General features: G+C 42.9%; 1 protein-coding gene across 1 annotated transcript; it reads left to right on the top strand.

Annotated features, from left to right (window-relative positions):
* Window positions 1–475: 475 nt before the first annotated feature.
* On the top strand, window positions 476–19495 carry TRNAU1AP (tRNA selenocysteine 1 associated protein 1). The gene is made up of 9 exons (XM_046661646.1): window positions 476–595; window positions 1095–1192; window positions 4703–4802; window positions 5423–5475; window positions 6911–7042; window positions 8352–8471; window positions 11612–11774; window positions 11993–12026; window positions 19045–19495. The coding sequence occupies exons 1-9, from the start codon at window positions 488–490 to the stop codon at window positions 19179–19181; spliced, it is 945 nt and encodes a 314-aa protein (XP_046517602.1). The 5' UTR covers window positions 476–487; the 3' UTR covers window positions 19182–19495.
* Window positions 19496–20109: the final 614 nt, after the last annotated feature.

Raw genomic sequence — 20109 nt, 5'->3', positions numbered from 1 at the left:
CTCCCCATTCCATTCCCAATGGGAATGATGGGAGAATCCCATTCCAGGTTCAACAAAAATCTGTGTCTTGCAAACTGGAAAACTCAGGGTGAACGGGCAGCTGGGGCGGACCAGTGGCTTGCCCAAGGGCACACAGAGTTAGTGGAACTGGATCGTCCAGGCTCCCAAAGGGGACTTTCCACTTTTTAAAAAAATGTGCTTATATTTGCAATTGTTTACAAGTAACATATGTTACTTTCGTAACTTTACATGTATGTGTATGTGTGTTTAAATACCTAAAGTCAGAAAGAAACCCTAGAATGCCTGTTACCAGACTAACCCACCGGCCTGCGCTGGGCGCCGCCTGCGCCGCCCCACCCGACGCCGCGGCCTCCAGTAGGCGCTCCCTCCGCGCCCAGCCGGCTCGCGGGAAAAACCCGGAGCCGGCTATCCCGGCGCGGCCCTGGGCGCGGAGCTTCAGAGCATGCGCGGAAGGCGCCGGCGGCGCATGCTCCGTGGGCTCCCAGCCCCGCCGACTAGCGTCGGCGCGGGTCTCGGCTGCCCGAGGAGTCCCGGCCGGCCTGCGGGCATGGCGGCCAGCCTGTGGATGGGCGACGTAAGTGAGGGGGTCAGCCCGGGTGCGAGGAGGGAGGAAGGGTCTGAGGGGGAGGTGTCCTCGGGTCCCAAAAGGGTGGAAGTGAGTGGAGAGGGGGGTTCTTTTAGGTGACGGACAGGCGAGTCCCAACATCCAGGTGAAGGGGCTGAGTCTGAGAGAGAGGGTCCTGGGGCCCCGCCTGGTCCAGGGAAGGGAAGGGGGCTGCTTGGCCGGGGTAGCATGGGAGGAATCCCAGGGATTGAAGGCGCTGTGGTTCTAGGACTGGAGGGATGGAGTTCCTAAACCCAAGGGGGAGGCTCCCTAAAGGGAGCAAGTTTGAAGGGAAGGGAGGCACGGGAGTGGGGACGCGGGAGTTGGAGTTCAGACCACTCAGCAGATGAAAACCCCTCCGCCCGCCAGCAGCGTGTAGCCCACCCTGGGCCGAGGGGGAGGGGCTCTGGAAGCGGGAACGGGGAGCCTGGATGCTGGCCTGAGTCGTTCTGCTCTCGTGTTTACGCAGCTGGAGCCCTACATGGATGAGAACTTCATCTCCAGAGCCTTTGCCACCATGGGGGAGACGGTGATGAGCGTCAAAATTATCCGGAACCGCCTCACTGGGTACGTTCTCTCCTTCCGTCTCAGTTCTCCCCGAATGGATCATGCTGCAAGTGTCATTCAGCAGAATGTAAACATCGCGGGGAGTCAGGGCCTCTGACTCCTAATAATAGTTACTATGATGTTATAAAAACTAACAACTGGAGGCTTATTGAGAGGAAGTTTAGCATAGTGATTAAGAACTGGACTCTGGAGCCGGACCGTGTTTGAAAGTTACGTCTGCCGTGTGACCTTGGACAGGTTACTTAACCTCTCCGACTCCTTCACCTTGACTATAAAAATAGAGGTAATGATAGCACCTACCTCACAGAGTTATGGTGAGGATTAAATGAGTTAATTCACATTCAGCATTTAGAACAATATGTGGTATATGGCATGTGATCAGGAAATATAAACAGATTATTCATTGCTAGGTAATAAACCCTTTAAAATCACTTTTTAAAATCACAAAAAACCTCTGCCCTAAGTACTATTATTAGAGAAGCTTAGTAACTGTCTTAAAGTTACAAAGCTAATAAATGACAAGCCAGGACTCGAATTCAAGTCTGTCCTCTATAGCCATGAGGCCCTTAACTCTTCTGCCATTCATTTAAAAATCTATTTATAGAGATACTGCTGTGTGCTACTGTTCTAGATTCCCAGGATACATGGCTGAAACAAGCCAGACCTACTCCCTCCTCTCATGGAGTTTACTACATTCTAATTGGGGAATGAGACAGTAAATAAGTAAACAAAACAAAATGCAGAGAATGTTTTCAGATGGTGGTCCTCTATTGCATCCAATTTCTTCTTTCTCTTTGGGCATCTTAGTTTTCCTTAGGGTTCCAGTTAGAAATGGGAGGATTCCTTTATGAATTTGACGATGTTTATTGAGCATCTGCTCTGTACCAGGTACTCGATTAAAGCAGCTTTCTAAATCATCAAATGGTTGAAAAATACAGGTGAGAGGTATGAAGTATGGTCAACCCGGTAGCTGTTTGGTGAACAGGTACTTTGTGTGTTCAGAACCCCAGGCATGGGTTTTCTCGCTGGTAGGTCATGCTGGCCTAAATATGTTTCTTCTTGTTCTTGTAGACAGAAAACTCGAGATAATCAGCTCTTGGCATGAAAATACATTCAGTCATGCTTTTTTCTTTTTAAAACACTGTCATAGGTTCTCACATTTTAATCTTTATTGAAATAAGATTTGGGATTACTCTACCCGTGATTACTAAACTCTAGCTGTTTCTTATGGTGGTACTTACAGACACATTACACGTACATCCTGCCTCATTTGGCAAAGACTTTGAAGTGGCTTCTAAGAATACTGTAAAATAAATAACTGTAAATTTTAAAAAAAACAAGACCAGAGAAGATGAGGGAAAAAGATAAGACCCAAGGAAAAATAATATGCAATAGAGCATAATGCTTAAGAATGCAGTTAGTGGTTGCACAATAATGTGAATGTGCTTAATAGCATAGAACTGAACACTTAAAAACGGTTAAAATGACATATTTTGTGTTATATATTTAACCACAATTTTTAAAATTTAAAAAAAGAAAAAAGAATGCAGTCAGATGTGGAGCAACCACATCTCTCATTCATCACTGGTAGGAATATACAAAAGTATAACCACTGGGGCTGGCCCCGTGGCCGAGCGGTTAAGTTCGCGCTCTCCGCTGTAGGCGGCCCAGTGTTTTGTTGGTTCGAATCCTGGGCACGGACATGACACTGCTCATCAAACCACGCTGAGGCAGCGTCCCACATGCCACAACTAGAAGGACCCACAACAAAGAATATACAACTATGTACCGGGGGGCTTTGGGGAGAAAAAGGAAAAAATAAAATCTTAAAAAAAAAAAAAAAAGTATAACCACTGGGGGCAGGTGTCTGGCAGTGCCTTATAAACGTACATCTACCCTATGACCCAGCAAGTCTGGTCCTAGGTATTTACCCAAGAGAAATGAAAACATATAGCCACAAAGAAAAGGACTTGAAAAGAATGTTCATAGCAGCTTTATGACAATAGCCAAAAACTGCATGCAGCCCGGGTATCCATGAATAGGTAAATAAGTAAATACTGGTATATTCATGTAATAGAATATTATTTAGCAATAAAAAGGAACAAACTACTTACATAGCAACAACAGGAATGAATTTCAAAAGCATTATGCTAAATGAAAGAAGCCTTTCTGTATGATTCCATTTATTTAAAATTCTAGAATACACAAAATTAATCTGTGGCGGAAATAACTTAGTGTCTAGAAAATTTGTGCATTTCGTTGCCTGTAAATGTATCAGAAAATAAGAAGGATGATAAGCGGGTGGAGGGATGGAGAGATGGATAGTTATGTGATAAAATAAGTATAATAAAATGTTAATTGTAGGTGGTGGGCATATGGGTATTTGCTGTACAGTTCTTTCAATTTTTGTGTTTGAAATTTTTCATAATAAAATGTTGGGAAAAGAATGTAGTCAGACTGTCCTGATTCAGATTCAGCACTTGGCACGTACCGGCTTTGTGGTTTAAGGCATATTGCATAATCCTGCTAAGTCTCAGTCTCCTCATCTAAATAGGAGTAATGGTTTCATTCGCCTCATAGAGTTATGCGAGGATTAGATGAGATGTGCATGTGAAGTGGGTTTACTTCCTGGGCACAGAACCACACCACCCGTCTGTCAGTTGCCATGCTGTGGTGGCGGTTCACGTAGAAGAAATAGAAGGACTTACAACTAGGATATACAACCATCTACTGGGGCTTTGGGGAGGAAAACATAAAAAAGAGGAAGATTGGCAACAGATGTTAGTGCAGGGCAAATCTTTCCCTCCAAAAAATAATAATAATAATAATATGCATGTTAAAGATAGATTTAGGTAGATATTTCTTTTTGCTGAACCATATGAAAGTAAATTACAGGTATCATGAGACTTCATGCTGAATATTTAAGCAGAGGTGGCCAGAAACTGGACATTCTCTTACATAGCCACAATGCTCATGTCACACTCACAAAATTAACAATTTCCTAATACCATATAATGACCAGTCTACATTTAAGTTTTATAATTGTCCCCAGCCGATCTTTTTTCCTCATAACGTTGACTTTTTAAAGTGCTAAGACTGATTCTGTTACATAAGGTCCTATATTCATTCTGGATTCTGGTTCTGCATTCTGGATTTATTTGTTTCCTTGTGATAGTGTTTTACTTGTTCTATCCCTCATATTTCCTCTAAACTGAACATTAGATCTGAAGGTTTGATTGGATTACATTAAACATTTTTGGCAAGAGTAAACTTCATGGGTGATACGTTACATAAATAAATGTTTACCGAGTGAGTCTGGGCTGGCCCAGATTGGCAGTCCTTGTAGTCAGGTTTGTTAGTTAGTTCTGAAGTGGAATATGGCAGGGAACAAACAAAAACAGTATGGGCTCTGATTAGAAAAACATTTCTCCCTCGCTTCAGGCCAAGACTCAGTCTCTCATTTGGGAGTCACACCTTTAATCACTCTCTTTCTCTTTTTTCTCCTTCCAGGATCCCAGCTGGCTACTGCTTTGTAGAATTCGCAGATTTGGCCACAGCTGAGAAGTGTTTGCATAAAATTAATGGGAAACCCCTTCCAGGAGCCACACCTGTAAGGATACTTAGATAATGATGATGTTGCCATTTTTATTATCATCGATAATTATCATTTATTGAATCCCTACTGTATACTTAGATTATTTTATTTAATCCTATAACAATTCTGAACAGTAGCCATTGTTATCTTTGACAGACCAGGAAACTGAAGCTCAGGAAATTGGAATAACTTGCCCAAGGCAACACAAGTAGTAAGTGGCAGAGCCAGGATGCAAACTAAAGATTGGGTGCCTCTAAAATTCATGCTCTTTCCAGTCTGAACCACTGCCTCCCTTAACGGAAGACTTGAAACTCTAGATCTCTTGCCTGGTTGAGAAAGTAAAACAGGCTGGCAGCAGTGAGGACACGTATCAAGAGAGTTACATTCTGCTCTTCCCACAGTTACTTAGCTTACAGCTGCACCAAGCTGGCACACCTGGGCTCATAGAACCATGGAGCTGGCAGTGCCCTTAGCGGTCATCCGTGCAACCCCCTCATTTTATACAGGAGAAAAAGCTGAGGCTTAGAGAGGGGGAGATGTTTTGGCCAAGGTAATTTGTTTCAGTTTTTTTCAAATATTGTTTGACTCTTGAAACACCTTTCTCTGTTTTAGTTTGTTTGTTTTTAAATTTCCAGGCAAAACGTTTTAAACTGAACTATGCCACTTATGGGAAACAACCAGATAACAGGTAAGTAGAGAGTAGCCCCAAGGTAGCTTCAAGCCCCAGGAAATGTGTAGATAAAGACAAAACGCATCCCTGTGCCGGTCACAACCAAAGAGGATGGGGAGCCCTCTTTGATGGGGAGCCGAGTGTGGCTCCACTTTGCCTCCCTCCTGAAGGGAGACGCCCCCATTCCCTGTTGTTGGATCTTCCTGGTATGCTTCGTAATGCTTCGTATCGAGGCCCATGTCTTCCCAATATTTGATGCCTCCCCTAGCCTTCCACCCTGTTACTCCCCACAGTGGTGTGGTTTTATTCAGTAAGAATTGAGCTGTTGTAGCCACAAAAATTGATTAAGCATTTCAAGTTGCTGTATGAAAGCTTTAAAACAATGTATCAAAAGCTGTATAAAGATTTGTGCCCGCTGACCCCGTAATTCTACTTTTCAAAATTTATCGAAGGATGTGAGCAAAGATTAACGTCAAAAGTGTCCAGTGAAATATTATGTATAATGGGCAAAGTTGGAGAGAAAACAAATAATAATAGGGAAGTGGTTTAAATTGCAATAGGTTTGTTAATTGGAATGCTACGTATTAACAAGTCATGTTGTAGCAGAATACTGACATGTCAAGATATTGGCAATACGTTAAAAGTGAAAAAATGCTAGAAACAAAGCAAATGAATTTTTTTAAATTCAAAAGAAGAAGCCAAAGAAGAAAGACAAAATTATAGCAAAGTGTTCTTAATGGTTACCTTTGAGTAGTGGGGTTTTTGGTAATTTTTTTTGTACTTTTGTGTATTCTGATTTATACAAGGGATATGTATCATACTTGAAATAAGAAAATAATGAGTTTTTTTTTTTTTAAGAATTGTTCTGGAATAGGAGTTGGCAAACTATGGCTGATTTGTATCACCCACAAGCTAAAAATGGTTTTTACATTTTTAAAGGATTGTGAAAACACACAAAGAAAAAGCAATAGACGCCATAGGTGCCCCACAAAGCCTAAAGTATTTACTATCTGGCCCTTTACAGAACAAGTTTGCTAACCCCTGTTCTAAAAGTTGGGGGATTTCATTTTAGCTAAGCTTTAGGTCTTTAAGAGAGAAGGTCCAGTTCTCATTCTCTCTTTGTCTTTCACCATTTGAATTAAAAATATGCAATGAATACAGAATGTCTGGTTTTATCTTTTGAGCACCTCTGACCCCATCCCCCATCTGCACCCCTGTAATAACTGGAAGCCAGACAGGCATTGTGCAGTGGTGAAGAACTTGGGGCAGGGGTCTACCTCCGTGGCTCTTCTGCCACGGCTGCCAAGTGAGACAAGTTAGGACCTGGCTAAGGACCCAGCAGATGTGTTGTTTCCTAAGGAAGCCCAGGAAAGGTTTACCTAGAATGGGCCAGAAGAGCCTGTCAGAACAAGGGATTTGGTCTTTGTCTCTGAATCTTGTTCTCTCCTCTCAGCCCTGAGTACTCCCTCTTTGTGGGGGACCTGACCCCAGATGTGGACGATGGCATGCTCTATGAATTCTTCGTCAAAGTCTACCCCTCCTGTCGGGGAGGCAAGGTGGTTTTGGACCAGACAGGCGTGTCTAAGTAAGGCCTTACCTGTTATTGATGCCTACCCTGTTAGTGTCAGCATTGTTCTCATAGAAAAATGGTGTTATAGAGAGGTGAAAGTGTTGTAGAGAGACCATGTAGCGTGTTGGTTCAGAGCACAAGCTCTGGACCAGGCTGCCTAGTTTGAATTGCACTCCAACACTAGCCAGGGATAATGCAGCAGATAAGTACTGAACCTCTGACCCCATTTCCTCGTCTGTAAAATGGGTCTGATTAATAGTATCTGCACTTAGGGGTGATGTAAGGATTAAATGATAGAATATAAATAAAGCGGTAGGAAATGCTTTGTAGATGTTTGCTGTTTTATTTATTATTGCTACTTCAGACATGGGAAGGGCTCACTCTTGATCAGACTAGTAGAAGCTCAGGCTTTGGGAGTCTGACAGACCTGGATTTGAATCCTGCTTCTACTATGACTTTGGGCAAGTTGTTAAACTCTCTGAACTTTGGTTTCCTCTTCAGTAAAATGTGGATACTACCTTCATCAAATTGTTGGACTGTTTTTGTGGGGTTTTTTTTTTTTTTTGAGGAAGATCAGCCCTGAGCTAACTACTGCCAATCCTCCTCTTTTTGCTGAGGAAGACTGGCCCTGAGTTCACATCCATGCCCATCTTCCTCTACTTTATATGTGGGACGCCTGCCACAGCATGGCTTTTTGCCAAGTGGTGCCATGTCTGCACCCAGGATCCAAACCAGCGAACCCCCGGCCGCTGAGAATCGGAACGTGTGAACTTAACTGCTGCGCCACTGGGCCGGCCCCAAATTGTTGGACTGTTTGATGAAATAACCCTGGGAAAATGTTCAGCACGGTGCCTGGGAAATAATAAGCACTCGTTAAATATTAGCTATCATTCATTTATTCCTCCAAGTAGACTCTGAGTTCAGGAGAATAGGAACCGTGTCTGCTTGTGACTGATCAGCCCCAGTGCCTAGTGCAATACCTGGCATACAGGGCAGACTTTGTAAATATTTACTCAAGAGACTTCTACACCTGTTCCTACAACTGCTGCTGCTATAATGATAATACTTCCCAGTAGATTGGGAAGGAAGGAGCCCCATCCGTGAAGGTACGGAGGAGAATGGTGAACTGAAAGCAGAGATTCCTACAGATCTCAGGAGCCTCCCGGCCTTAAATCTCGCATTGCTCTGTGGCACACTTCCACCAACGGGGTCTCATCCCCTCCCATGTGGTTTGGTGGACTCCCTCTCTCCCTTCTCAGCCCCTTTTCCATTCTTAGACTTGCCACATTTGTGATCTAAATAGTGTGTGGTTTTTTCCCTGCAGGGGCTATGGTTTTGTGAAGTTCACAGATGAACTAGAGCAGAAGCGAGCCCTGACAGAGTGCCAGGGGGCAGTCGGACTGGGGTCTAAACCAGTGCGGCTGAGCGTGGCAATCCCCAAAGCGTGAGTCCTGCCCTGGCAGGGGGGGTGGAGGGCCTCTGGACTGACCCCGCCTGGACACTCGTGCTCTGTTTGTCGATAATCAGGGCGTCCACATGCTGGATGGAAGGTTGCGGGAGACTCGGCTCAGGTCACCAATAATGAATGACAGATATTTGCTAGGCTGTGTGCTAAGTGTTGGAGAGGAATGAGCATACCCTGTCCCTCCAGAAGCTCATGGTGGAGGAGAGAGCTGTGTTTGGGGGAGGCAGGTACAGTCAGACATTACTGATAGCAGTGCTGCACAAGCAGTTTGGCTGTACGTGCTTAATGTCTCTGCTCTCTGCCCAGTAGTGCCACTGTTAGAAATTTATCCCTGAAACTGAGAATTGAACAGAAGGAAAAAAATTACACCCGGTTTTAAACTCATTTGTGTCAGTGAAACCTACAAACTTCCTATGAATGTCCCTTGCTATGGGAATGGCTAAGAATTAATGATCCAAACACTTTATTTATAAAATATTAATATTCATCGCTATTGTACCTGTCATGCTAGGCAGAAAACCCTTCTTCCCCTGGAGCTCCAGGCAGGTTTCTCACTCAGATGTAAGACAACTTTTCTCTGCATATAATCTTCCATCCTTTGGCCAAAGCAGTGGTTCTCAACTGGGGGTGATTTTGCCCCCTAGGGGACACTGGCAACATGTGGAGACAATTTTTGTTGTCACAACTTGGGGAGCAGAGGTGCTATTGGCATCTAATGAGTAGAGGCCAGAGGTGCTCCTAAACATCCTACAGTGCATAGGACAGCTGCCACAACAAAGAATTGTTTGACTGCTTCCCCCCTCAAAACAGTCAGTAATGCCAAAGCTGAGAAACTGCACCAGAAGTACAAGAGGGGCTGCATTCCTAGGGCAGGACTTCCAAATGGCCATGAAGGTTTTTTGTGGTTTAACTTTTTAATACACGGAAGATCAGCCTCAGCGATACCCCCCTCCAAAATGTTGTTTGTCCTAAACTCTATTTATATATAAAAACTTTAAAGAAACTATTTAAAAGAAAGAAATTTCCTTATTATCCTAAAATGACTAGTTATGATTTCTGAGTTCCTTTCCAGGCTTCTCCATAGGCATCCATGATATATGGATATACATATACATACACACACTATATACGGGTCAGTTTACATGTGGTAGATTTACTTATTTATTCACTTTTAATTACAATAACAATGCTCATTCTTTCTTTCCCTGAGTTTACTCAGTATACTCACCTTTCCATATAATTACACAGTCATCATCATTATAATATTTTTAACAGCTGCAAGATATTTTGATTGTATGTTCTGTCTAGCAGTTCCTCTGATGTTGACTTTTTGGTTGGTTCTGAAATGTTACCACTTAGTCAGTCAACAATAACTCACTACCCACTATTCTATAGGCCCTGTCCTAGACAAGCGAAACAAAAGTCCCTTCTGCAAGGAAGTTATATTCTGTTGTATCTATTTCTTCCTTGAATGTTGCATTTGGTGCCTGCCTCTGAGGAAGAGCCCTGTCACTAGGAATTGAGGGAGACAAGAGTTCCCTTTGAGATTTAGACTGTAAGAGCCGAGTGTGGAGAAACAGAACAGTCATGTACAGACCCAGGCCAGGAAGACTGTACCTTCAATTACGTGAATATGTCAGGAGGGTGGCAGCCGTCTTGGAAACGTGGAAGGGGAGTCGTGGAGGCAGGCAGTGGTGCTGGGCAGGGAGAGGGGGTTTCTTCAGCTGGACTTCATGAAGCCGCCCCGTCGGGAGGTTTCAGACATAGTCTAGCTACTCTGCTGAGTCCTGCTCACCAAGCAGACGTTGAACTCCAAGGAACTTGGAGGGAGCCCCTTCAGACATTGAGCATTTGCGGTTTCTATGGCAGAGATTGGTATGGTAGTTCAGCTCCTGCTTATGACTTGGTTTCCTCTCAGGCTTCATTGTGGAGATAGAATGCACCAATTATGAAGACATAGTGTGTTCCACGCTATGTGGCAGTTACGACTCTCCTTATGCCCCAGCTGGCATGGTGGCGTCAGCCTCTGCTTCCTCCACGTGTTTAGTGTGCACCTACGAAAGACGCTGGCCCTTCAGAGTGCAGTAACTGGAAGAGCATTGTCATGTCCGGGCTGGGTTGGTTATGTTCTTTTGACTCCTCTCAGCTGGGAATGCTGGTCACACCCCGGGCCTGTTTCTTGAGCCTACTCGCACATGCTTTTTTATGTTTTTGAAAGCAGTAGCCTGCAGGCTTGACATTCTGTCTTTGGTTAACAGCAGCTGGGGCAGCTGTGCATTCAGGATAAGAAAGCTTTCCACTGACTCCGGGCCTCAGCCCTGATTGGCAAATGCAGGATGTAGGAGACTGGCGAGACATCTTGTGTCTGTCAGGGCAGGTGCGGTATATAATGGTGTGGTGTTAGGAGCATGACCTTTGGCGTTAAATTTGGCTCCAGTCCTCTGCATGGCATTGGGTAAATCAGTTAACCTTTTAGAGGCTCAGTATTCCCATCTGTAAAATGGAAATAATAAATGAAAGCTCTGTCATAGGGTTGTGCAGGACTCAAAATAGGAGACCATACATGAAAAATAATTGCACAAATCCTGAGTACCTACTCCATAAATGGTAACTATGACTACAGTGATCACAATAAGGCTGCTGGAACACTTGTCTTATGTTTTCGAGGGGGAGAGGTGATTAAACATTTTGTGGTTTGAAACGTTCATTGGGTCATCCTGAATCTAGATCCTCCAGGCCGTGTGTACCTGAGCCTTTGTGCCTAACAGAAAATTAGCCCCCTAAGATCTTGAGAAGAGGAAAAATTGGTACTGATGAGGTTTGATAAAAGAGAAAAACCTAACCATTGAAAGCTCCCAGCTTTAAACCATGGGGTCTGGAGCCAGACCACCGGGGTTTGAATCTCTTATTAGCTGTGTGACTTTGGACAAATTGTGTAACCTCTCTGTACCTCAGTTTCCTCATCTGTAAAATAGAAATAATGGTATACTTATTACGTAGAGTTGTTGTGGCGATTAAATTAATCTGTGTAAAGCACTTAGAACAATCCTTGGCCACTTACTAAGTGCATGGAAATGTTTGCCTCCTTTTGTTTATTTTTGGTTCTTTCTTCATTTAAGGAGTCGTGTGAAGCCAGTGGAATATAGTCAGATGTACAGTTACAGCTACAACCAGTATTACCAGCAGTACCAGAACTACTATGCCCAGTGGGGCTATGACCAGAACACAGGCAGCTACAGCTACAGTTATCCCCAGTATGGCTATACCCAGAGCACCATGCAGGTAACTGTGATTCGGCAAGTACAGGCCTCTTGGCTTACGGCATCCTCTAGAGGCAGAGGTGGTTCTCCAGGATGGGATTGGTAAGGACAGGAGCTTGGGCTTCGGGAAAACACGGGGCAAGATGAAGCAGCCTAGTCCTTTTTGATAAAGATAAGCCACTCTGGTCATGGGCCAGGATTTCACCCTGCTTCTCACCCACCTCTCTGGTCTCTTGGCAGACGTATGAAGAAGTCGGAGATGATGCATTGGAAGGTAAGAAAGTCCATTCGCTCATTCCTCTGTCAGCCCTTATGGAGTGACTGCTTTATGGCCAGCACCATGCCTTCAGCTAGATGCTGAAGGAATGCCAGGTGAATTCTGCCCTGGAGGAACTTACCTTCTAGTGAGAGGGCAGTGCAGACACAGTTACGGTAAGAAGTGAGTGTGAGTGCAGGTCCCAGAGAGCTGGGGGGAAGCAACTGGACAGGGAGGGAGCCAGTCACCCCCTGGACAGCGGCATTCTACCCCCAGGGTGTAGGGCTCTAGCAAAAATAGTGTTGCCTTGTATTTGTTTGACAGTTTGTAAACATTACATTTTTTATTTCGTTTTAATTTTTTTCTATATATTTTGCATGTTTTTCTCATTTTCAAGTAATAGTTATGATTGAAAATTTGGAAAATACAGTAAAGTATTATGAAGTAACTGAAAATCACCCCTAATCCTGCTTCATAGTCATTAAAAGCTGTTATTAACTTTTTTAAATTAGAAGCATTTGTTGTAATTTTTATTGGATTTAACAGAAGAAAAAGGAAAGTAAAACTGAAGGAATTGCTAACCTTCAAACAATTTTTTTTTTTTTCGAGGAAGATTAGCCCTGAGCTAACATCTGCTGCTAATCCTCCTCTTTTTGCTGAGGAAGGCTGGCCCTGAGCTAACATCCGTGCCCATCTTCCTCTACTTTATATGTGGGATGCCTACCACAGCATGGCTTGCCAAGCGGTGCCATGTCCACACCCGGGATCCGAACTGGTGAACCCCAGGCTGCCAAAGCGGAATGTGCACACTTAACCGCTGCACCACCGGGCTGGCCCCAAACACATTTTTTTTAACTGAGATATTAATACTTAAAAACTTTCTAAGGTTTAAAAAAGTTATGAAAAAAAATTTTTTTCAACATGTTTCTGAACTCATGTTAAGTTTAAGTTTTAAAGGAGTAAAATTTAAACAGTTGTTATAAAGCAAAATTGATTTCTCAAGTAAATAAAACTTTTTTTAAGCTGCAAAAAGACTCAAAGTTTAGAATCTAAGTCTATTGTAAGCATTATTCTTTGAGACAGTCATAGGAAAAAGGTGATCTGTAAGCAAAATATCCTAAGGAAACATCATCTTCAGGCAAAGAACAAACTTGTCTCCTTCATTGCATTTTAAAGCACTTTCACGTGTGTGCTCTCATCTGATTTTAACAGCAGTGACCTTGGGGGGTGGGCTGTACAGAACACAGGAGCTCCAGTTGACAGACGGGGAACTGGTGGCCCAACTGGTCTGCTCGGGTCACACAGTGAGTTAGAGGCAAAGTCAGGCCTGGAGTCCCTGATTGTTCCCTCCAGGAAGTGCTGCCTACTTTTTAGAGATGATTAACCTGATTATAAGAAAATCTGTGTATAACTCCATAGAAGTTTCCAGTCTCTTTCTCACCCATTAGTAATATAATAATAGCCAGCGGGGCTGGCCCCGTGGCCGAGCGGTTAAGTTCGCGCTCTCCGCTGCAGGCGGCCCAGTGTTTCATTGGTTCGAATCCTGGGCGCGGACATGGCACTGCTCATCAAAGCACGCTGAGGCAGCATCCCACATGCCACAACTAGAAGGACCCACAACAAAGAATATATAACTATGTACCAGGGGGCTTTGGGGAGAAAAAGGAAAAAAAAATAAAATAATAGCATATTTGATGCTAAGCACTGCTACCTGCCAACACTGCGATGGGTAGGTACCATTCTAATCCCCATTCTACAGAAAAGAAAACTGAGGCTTAGTTAATAATAGCTAACAGTTACTGAGGTTTTACTATGTGCAGGGCACTGTTCTAAGCACCTCACGTGTATTTAACTCATTTAACCTTCGCAACAGTTTTGAGGTAAGTACTACAATTATCCTGATTTTTTAGAATAAAAAACTGAGAGGAAAGTTAAATTACTTGTTCAAGGTCAACATAGTTGCAAGTTGTGACTTAGTAGCTAGAGGTGGAGTCAATCATGGAACCCCTGCAGTCTTGCCCCAGACTTCCTGCTCTTTACCACTGAGTGACTGAGTGATGCCTCCCATTTTGACCTAATACCCTCACAGTGAAGGGGACACAGCAGGGCTTCTTCTTATTCACGTTTTCCGTGGCTTCAATGGGCCATCTTCCAGGCCGTCTTCAGAATGAGGAAGGTGTTTTTATTGTACGTGCATCCATAGCCTTCAGCGCACGCAAATGCCTGCCCTTGATTGAGCTGTTGACTAGTCTGTTCCCATAAGCAGTTACTTACACTGAGTGGAGTAACCAGGCTGGTCATGCTGTCTTACAGTTTCCGTATGGAGCCTCTGTAAATGCTCAAAGCATCAACCCTTACAATTTAAAAATTCAAGAAAAGAAAGATCCCTCTGGTTGCAGGAACAGGCATTGTACTTATGTGGAAAGATTGAGCACTGACTGGTTTGGAAATGGAAACAGACTCTTAAGAGTTTATGAAAGAAACACAAATGGCCTATAAACCACAAGAAAAAAAAGTTTAAGCATGCTGCTTATATCGGTCAAGGTTCTTCAGAGAAACAGAGCCAACAGGATATCTGTATATATAAATCTGTAAGGCAGGCCAGCATGCTGGAAACTCAGGCAGGATTTCCAAGTTAGTCTTTTTTTTTTTTTTTTTTTTTTTAAAGATTGGCACCTGAGTAAACAACTGTTGCCAATCTTTTTTTTTTTCCTGCTTTTTCTTCCCAAATCCCCCCAGTACATAGCTGCACATTCTAGTTGTGGGTCCTTCTGGCTGTGGCATGTGGGATGCCGCCTCAGCATGGCCTGGTAAGTGGTGCCATGTCCACGCCCAGGATCTGAACCGGTGAAACCCTGGGCTGCTGAAGCGGAGGGCACAAACTTAACCACTCGGCCACGGGACCCCCACCAAGTTATAGTCTTGAGGCAGAATTCCTTCTTCCGGAAACTTCAGTTTTAGACCTTAAGGCCTTCAACTGATTGGATAAGCCCACCTGTGTTACTGAGGATAATCTTTATTTCAAGTCAGCTGATTGCAGATGTTAACCACATCTACAGAATACCTTCACAGCTACATCTAGACAGGTGCTTGACCCGACAACTGGGCATCGTAGCCTAGCCAAGCTGACACCTAAAATTTAATCATCGCACTATCAGTAATCAAACATAAACTAAAATATACTGGGCCATCCCCATGGCCAAGTGGTTAAGGATGTACAGCTAGGTCCTTCTGGGGGGCTGTGGGGAGAAGAAGAAGAAGAAGAAGAAGACTGGCAACAGATGTTAGCTCAAGACCAATCTTTAAAAAAAAATTTAAATTATACTATATTTCTGTAAAAAGTTCTTACAATGTTTATGTTTGAATCAGTAATTTTACTTGAAATATTTTGTCCCCAAATGATAATCATCAGTACTGACAAATATCCAATAGTAGAGGATTTGTTAAATAATGGTAGTCATTTTTTTTGAGGTGTAATTGGCATACATTATTTTCAGATGTACAGCATAATGATTCAATATTTGTATATATTACAAAATGATCACCACAGTAAGTCTAGTTAATATCTGTCACCGTCCATCGTTACACAATGGTAGTCCTTTGTTAATCATGTCTTTTTCTAAGATTATTGACAGGAAAATGTTCTCAATGAAAAAAGGCCAGATGTAAAATAGAATATGTGATGAATTCCTAGTTACGAGTTTTTGTTTGGGGCGATATAATTCACATAATGTAAACTTCGTCCTTTTAAAGTGTACAATTCAATAGTTTTTAGAATCATCACAAAGTTGTGCAGCCATTACCACTTTGTAATTCCAGAAGAAACCCTGTAACCTTCAGCAGGCATTCTCCATATGCCCTTTCCCTCCGGCTCCTGGCAGCCATTCAGCTACTTTCTGTCTCTTTGGATTTACCTGCTCTGGATGTTTTAAATAAATGTAATCATATATAATGTGTGTTCCTCTGTAAATGTGCCACTTAGCACAATGTCTTCAAGGTTCATCCATGTTGTAGCAGGTATCATTACTTCATTCCTTTTTATGGCCAAATAATATTCCATTGTATGAGTATCCATTTTGTTGATGGACATTTGGGTTGTCTCTGCTTTTGGTATTATGAATAATGCTGCTGTGAACATTCGTCTAAGTTTTTGTGTGGGCATAGAAAAGTTTTCATTACTCTTGGGTACATACCTAGGAGTGGAATTGCTGGATCTTGTGGTAAAACTCTTGTGTTTAACAACTTGAGAAACTGCCAGACTTTTCCAAAAGGGCTGCATCATTTTCCATTCCCACCAATAGTATATGAAGGTTCCATTTTCCCCACATCCTCACCAGCAGTTGTTACTCTTTCTCATTATAGCCATTCTGGTGGATTTGCAGTGGTAGCTCATTGTGGTTTTGATTTGCATTCCCCTTGGGGCTAATAGTGTTGAGCATCTTTTCCTGTGCTTATTGGCCACCTTCCTATGCTTATTGGCCGTGGGTATATCTTCTTCCTTTTTTTTTTTTTTTTTTACAAATTGGCACCTGAGCTAACAACTGTTGCCAATCTTCTTTTTTTTGTTTTCCTACTTTTTCTCCCCAGATCCCCTCGGTACATAGTTGTGTATTTTAGTTGTGGGTCCTTCTAGTTGTAGCATGTAGGATGCCGCCTCAGCATGGCCTGACGATGCCATGTCCGTGCCCCATATCCCAAACCAGCGAAACCCTGCGCTGCTGAAGCGGAGTGCACAAACCACTTGACCACGGGGCTGGCCCCTTTTTTTTTTTTGGGCCATGTGTATATCTATAGAGAAATGTCTAAGTCCTTTCCCCATTTTTAAATTAGGTTGTCTTTTTTATTGTTGAATTATAAGAGTTCTTTATATTCTCTTCTGGATACTAGTCCCTTATCAGCCATAGGATTTGCAAATTATTTCTCCCATTCCATGAGTTATCTTTTCACTTGATAATGTCCTTTGAAGCACTGAAGTTTTATTTTTTAAAGATTAGCACCTTTCTTCTCCCCAGAGCCCCCCAGTCCATAGTTGTATATTCTAGTTCTAGGTCCTTCTAGTTGTGCTATGTGGGACGCCACCTCAGCACGGCTTGATGAGTGGTGCTAGGTCCACGCCCAGGATCCGAACCAGTGAAACCCTGGGCCACCAAAGTGGAGCATGAGAACTTAACCACTCGGCCACATGGCCAGCCCGGAAGCACCAAAGTTTTAAATTTATGTCAAGTCCGATTTACTTTTTTCTTTTGTTGCTTGTGCTTATGGTGTCATATCTAAGAAATCATTGCCTGTTTACTCCTGTTTTCTTCTAAGGGTTTTATAGCTTTAGCCTTTACATTTAGGTCTTTGGGCCATTTTTAGTTAATTTTTGTGTAAGGTGTGAGGTAAGGGTCTAGCTTCATTCTTTTGCATGTGGTTATCCAGTTGTCCCAACACCATTTGTTGAAAAGATTGTTCTTTACCCATTGAATTGTCTTGGTACCCTTGCTGAAAAGCAGTTTACCACAAATGCATAGGTTTGGTTTTAGACTCTTAATCCTATTCCATTGATCTATATGTCTGTCCTTAAGCCACTGCCACACAGTTTCTATTACTTTAGCTTTGGAGTAAGTTTTGAAATGGAGAAGTGTGAGTCCTTGAACTTTGTTCTTTTTCAAGATTGTTTTGGCTATTCTGGGTCCCTTTCATTTCCATATAAATTTTATGATCAGCTTGTCATTTTCTGCAAAAAAAAAAAAAAGGCAGCTACAGTTTTGGTAGGGATTGCATTGAATCCATAGATCAATTTGGGGAATATTGCCATCTTAACAATATTGTCTTCCAATCCAAGTACATGGGATGTCTGTCTATTTATTTAGGTCTTCTTTAATTTTCCAGTTAGTTGTGTGTTTTGTTTTTTTTAACATTGGCACCTGAGCTAACATCTGTTGCCAACCTTCTTTTTTCTTCTTCTTCTTCTTTTCCCCAAAGCCCCCCCAAGAACATAGTTGTATATTCTAGTTGTAGGTCCTTCTGGTTGTGCTGAGGTGGGACCCTGCCTCAGCATGGCCTGATGAGCGGTGCCATGTCTGCGCCCAGGATCCGAAACGGCGAAACCCTGGGCTACCGAAGTGGAGCACGCGAACCCAACCACTCAGCCACAGGGCTGGGCTCTTCAGTTAGTTTTTAAATGTGTGTTTTAATGAATGGTGTGTTTGTGTGTATACGTTTTAAACCTACACAAACAAAACTAAAAGGAAAGGTATAAAATGTTATCAGTGATAGTGATTGTTTTTTTTTTAACTTTTATTGTGAAATATAGCACACGTATGGAAAAGTACATAAAATAAATCTATAGTTTAATATGTAATTATAAAGTGATTGCCCATGAAACCTTCATTCAGGTCAGGTAGAACATTGCCAGCCCTCAGAAGCCATCCTTCCCCCAGTCACAACTTAGAACCCTACTGGGGAAAAGGACTGTAGTTTTTTGTGGTAACCATTTTCTTCCTTCTCTTTATAGTTTTATTTCCTAGATATGAATCCCTAAACTCTAGGTTTATTTTTGAACTTTATAAATGCAGTCATACTGTAGGTACTGTCTTGCTTCTTTCATTTAACACACAGCATGTTATTTGTGAGATCCATCCAAGTTGTGTGCAGCTGAGGTTCATTTTCAATGCTGTGTAATACTCTAGGAATAGTGCTTTGGACTTAGTAATTTTGATCAGGTTTTCCAAACCCAAAATTGAAATAAGGACCACACTAGACGATCCAGGGCATGCGATGGTAGAGGCACAGGTGTAGCTTTTAATAAATGTGGAGCGACAACTGCCATTACCTGAATAGTAACTACGTTTCATTCTCTAAGTACATATTATCCTATGTCCGTCCTCACAGGAACCCTGCTAGGCAGTGGTATCAGCCCCTGTAAGGAACGAGGGAACTTGCCCCAGGGCACAGGAAGTCCTGGGAGTAGAGAACTGAACCCAAGTCTCTTGGGGTTGCTGAGTGCTTCTCCCCTTGGCGCTCCCTAAACGCATCCTTGCTTCTCTTCCAGACCCCATGCCGCAGCTGGATGTGACTGAGGCCAACAAGGAGTTCATGGAGCAGAGCGAGGAGCTATACGATGCACTGATGGACTGTCATTGGCAGCCCCTGGACACAGTGTCTTCAGAGATCCCCGCCATGATGTAGCAAGGACAAAGGAAAAGCCAGAATGGACTATGTGAGGGATATAAGAGACTCTTTTAAAAAAGAAAAAAAAAAATTCCAAGAACTTTTACATTTTTACGTTTTGTAAGATTTTGGTAATTGACTGTTTCCTGAGATTATGAATATTCCTGCAACACTTGTTGCCTTCGTTTAGATAGGGAGCCCTTTGATTTTAAATGAAAATCAAGGGGCCAACTGTTGAAGAGGACTGATGGACATGGTTCCAATTTGTCCTTGAACAATCATTTATCCAGTAGGGTTATCTACCCTTGGAGATAAGAACAGTTTGGAATTAACCAAAGTGGATCACATCTTTCTAAACCCAGGGACCCTTCTCAGGTGGTAGGCACCCTAGTCCTTAAGGTTCTTTGGGGTCAGGATGCATGGATTACCCGCACCAGGTCAAATGGTGGACAGTTTTATCTGCCTTTTCAGGTACCCTGTTCCCTCCAACAAACTTGCGTCAAGGCTGGTGGCTGGTAAAGACTTGATCAGGCATTCCAGCCAGGATGGAAGTTGCCTGGCCCAGCGTGTAGCAGGAAGTGGAGTCAGCTAAATCTAGACCAAAAGGCGCAAGACTTGGCACTTGCTCCCTGACCAGATGTAGGTTTGCAAGGGCCTAGACTGTTTTAAGGACAAGCCTGTTGAGGGGCATTACTGTGCCATCTCTGTGCCAGGCCCACCGGTGTTGATCTTAATTACCTAAATGCATTGAATAGGTATGAATTTATTTACATCTAAGAAATGGTGGCTCAGAAAAATAACATGACCTTGACGAAAGTCAGTTGGTATTAAACCAGACCTATGCCAACCTTCTACACATTTCTATTTTCCAAATCAGGAAATCCCACTTTCCAACTTATATTGTCATCTCCAGTACCCAGGACCCTCTTGAAAAGTCTGGGTCTAT

This window comes from Equus quagga, chromosome 5 (genome assembly GCF_021613505.1).
Source record: "Equus quagga isolate Etosha38 chromosome 5, UCLA_HA_Equagga_1.0, whole genome shotgun sequence".
NCBI lineage: Eukaryota > Metazoa > Chordata > Mammalia > Perissodactyla > Equidae > Equus > Equus quagga.
The sequence above is the reverse complement of the archived record's forward strand: the minus strand, read 5'-3'. Positions and strand labels throughout refer to the sequence as shown.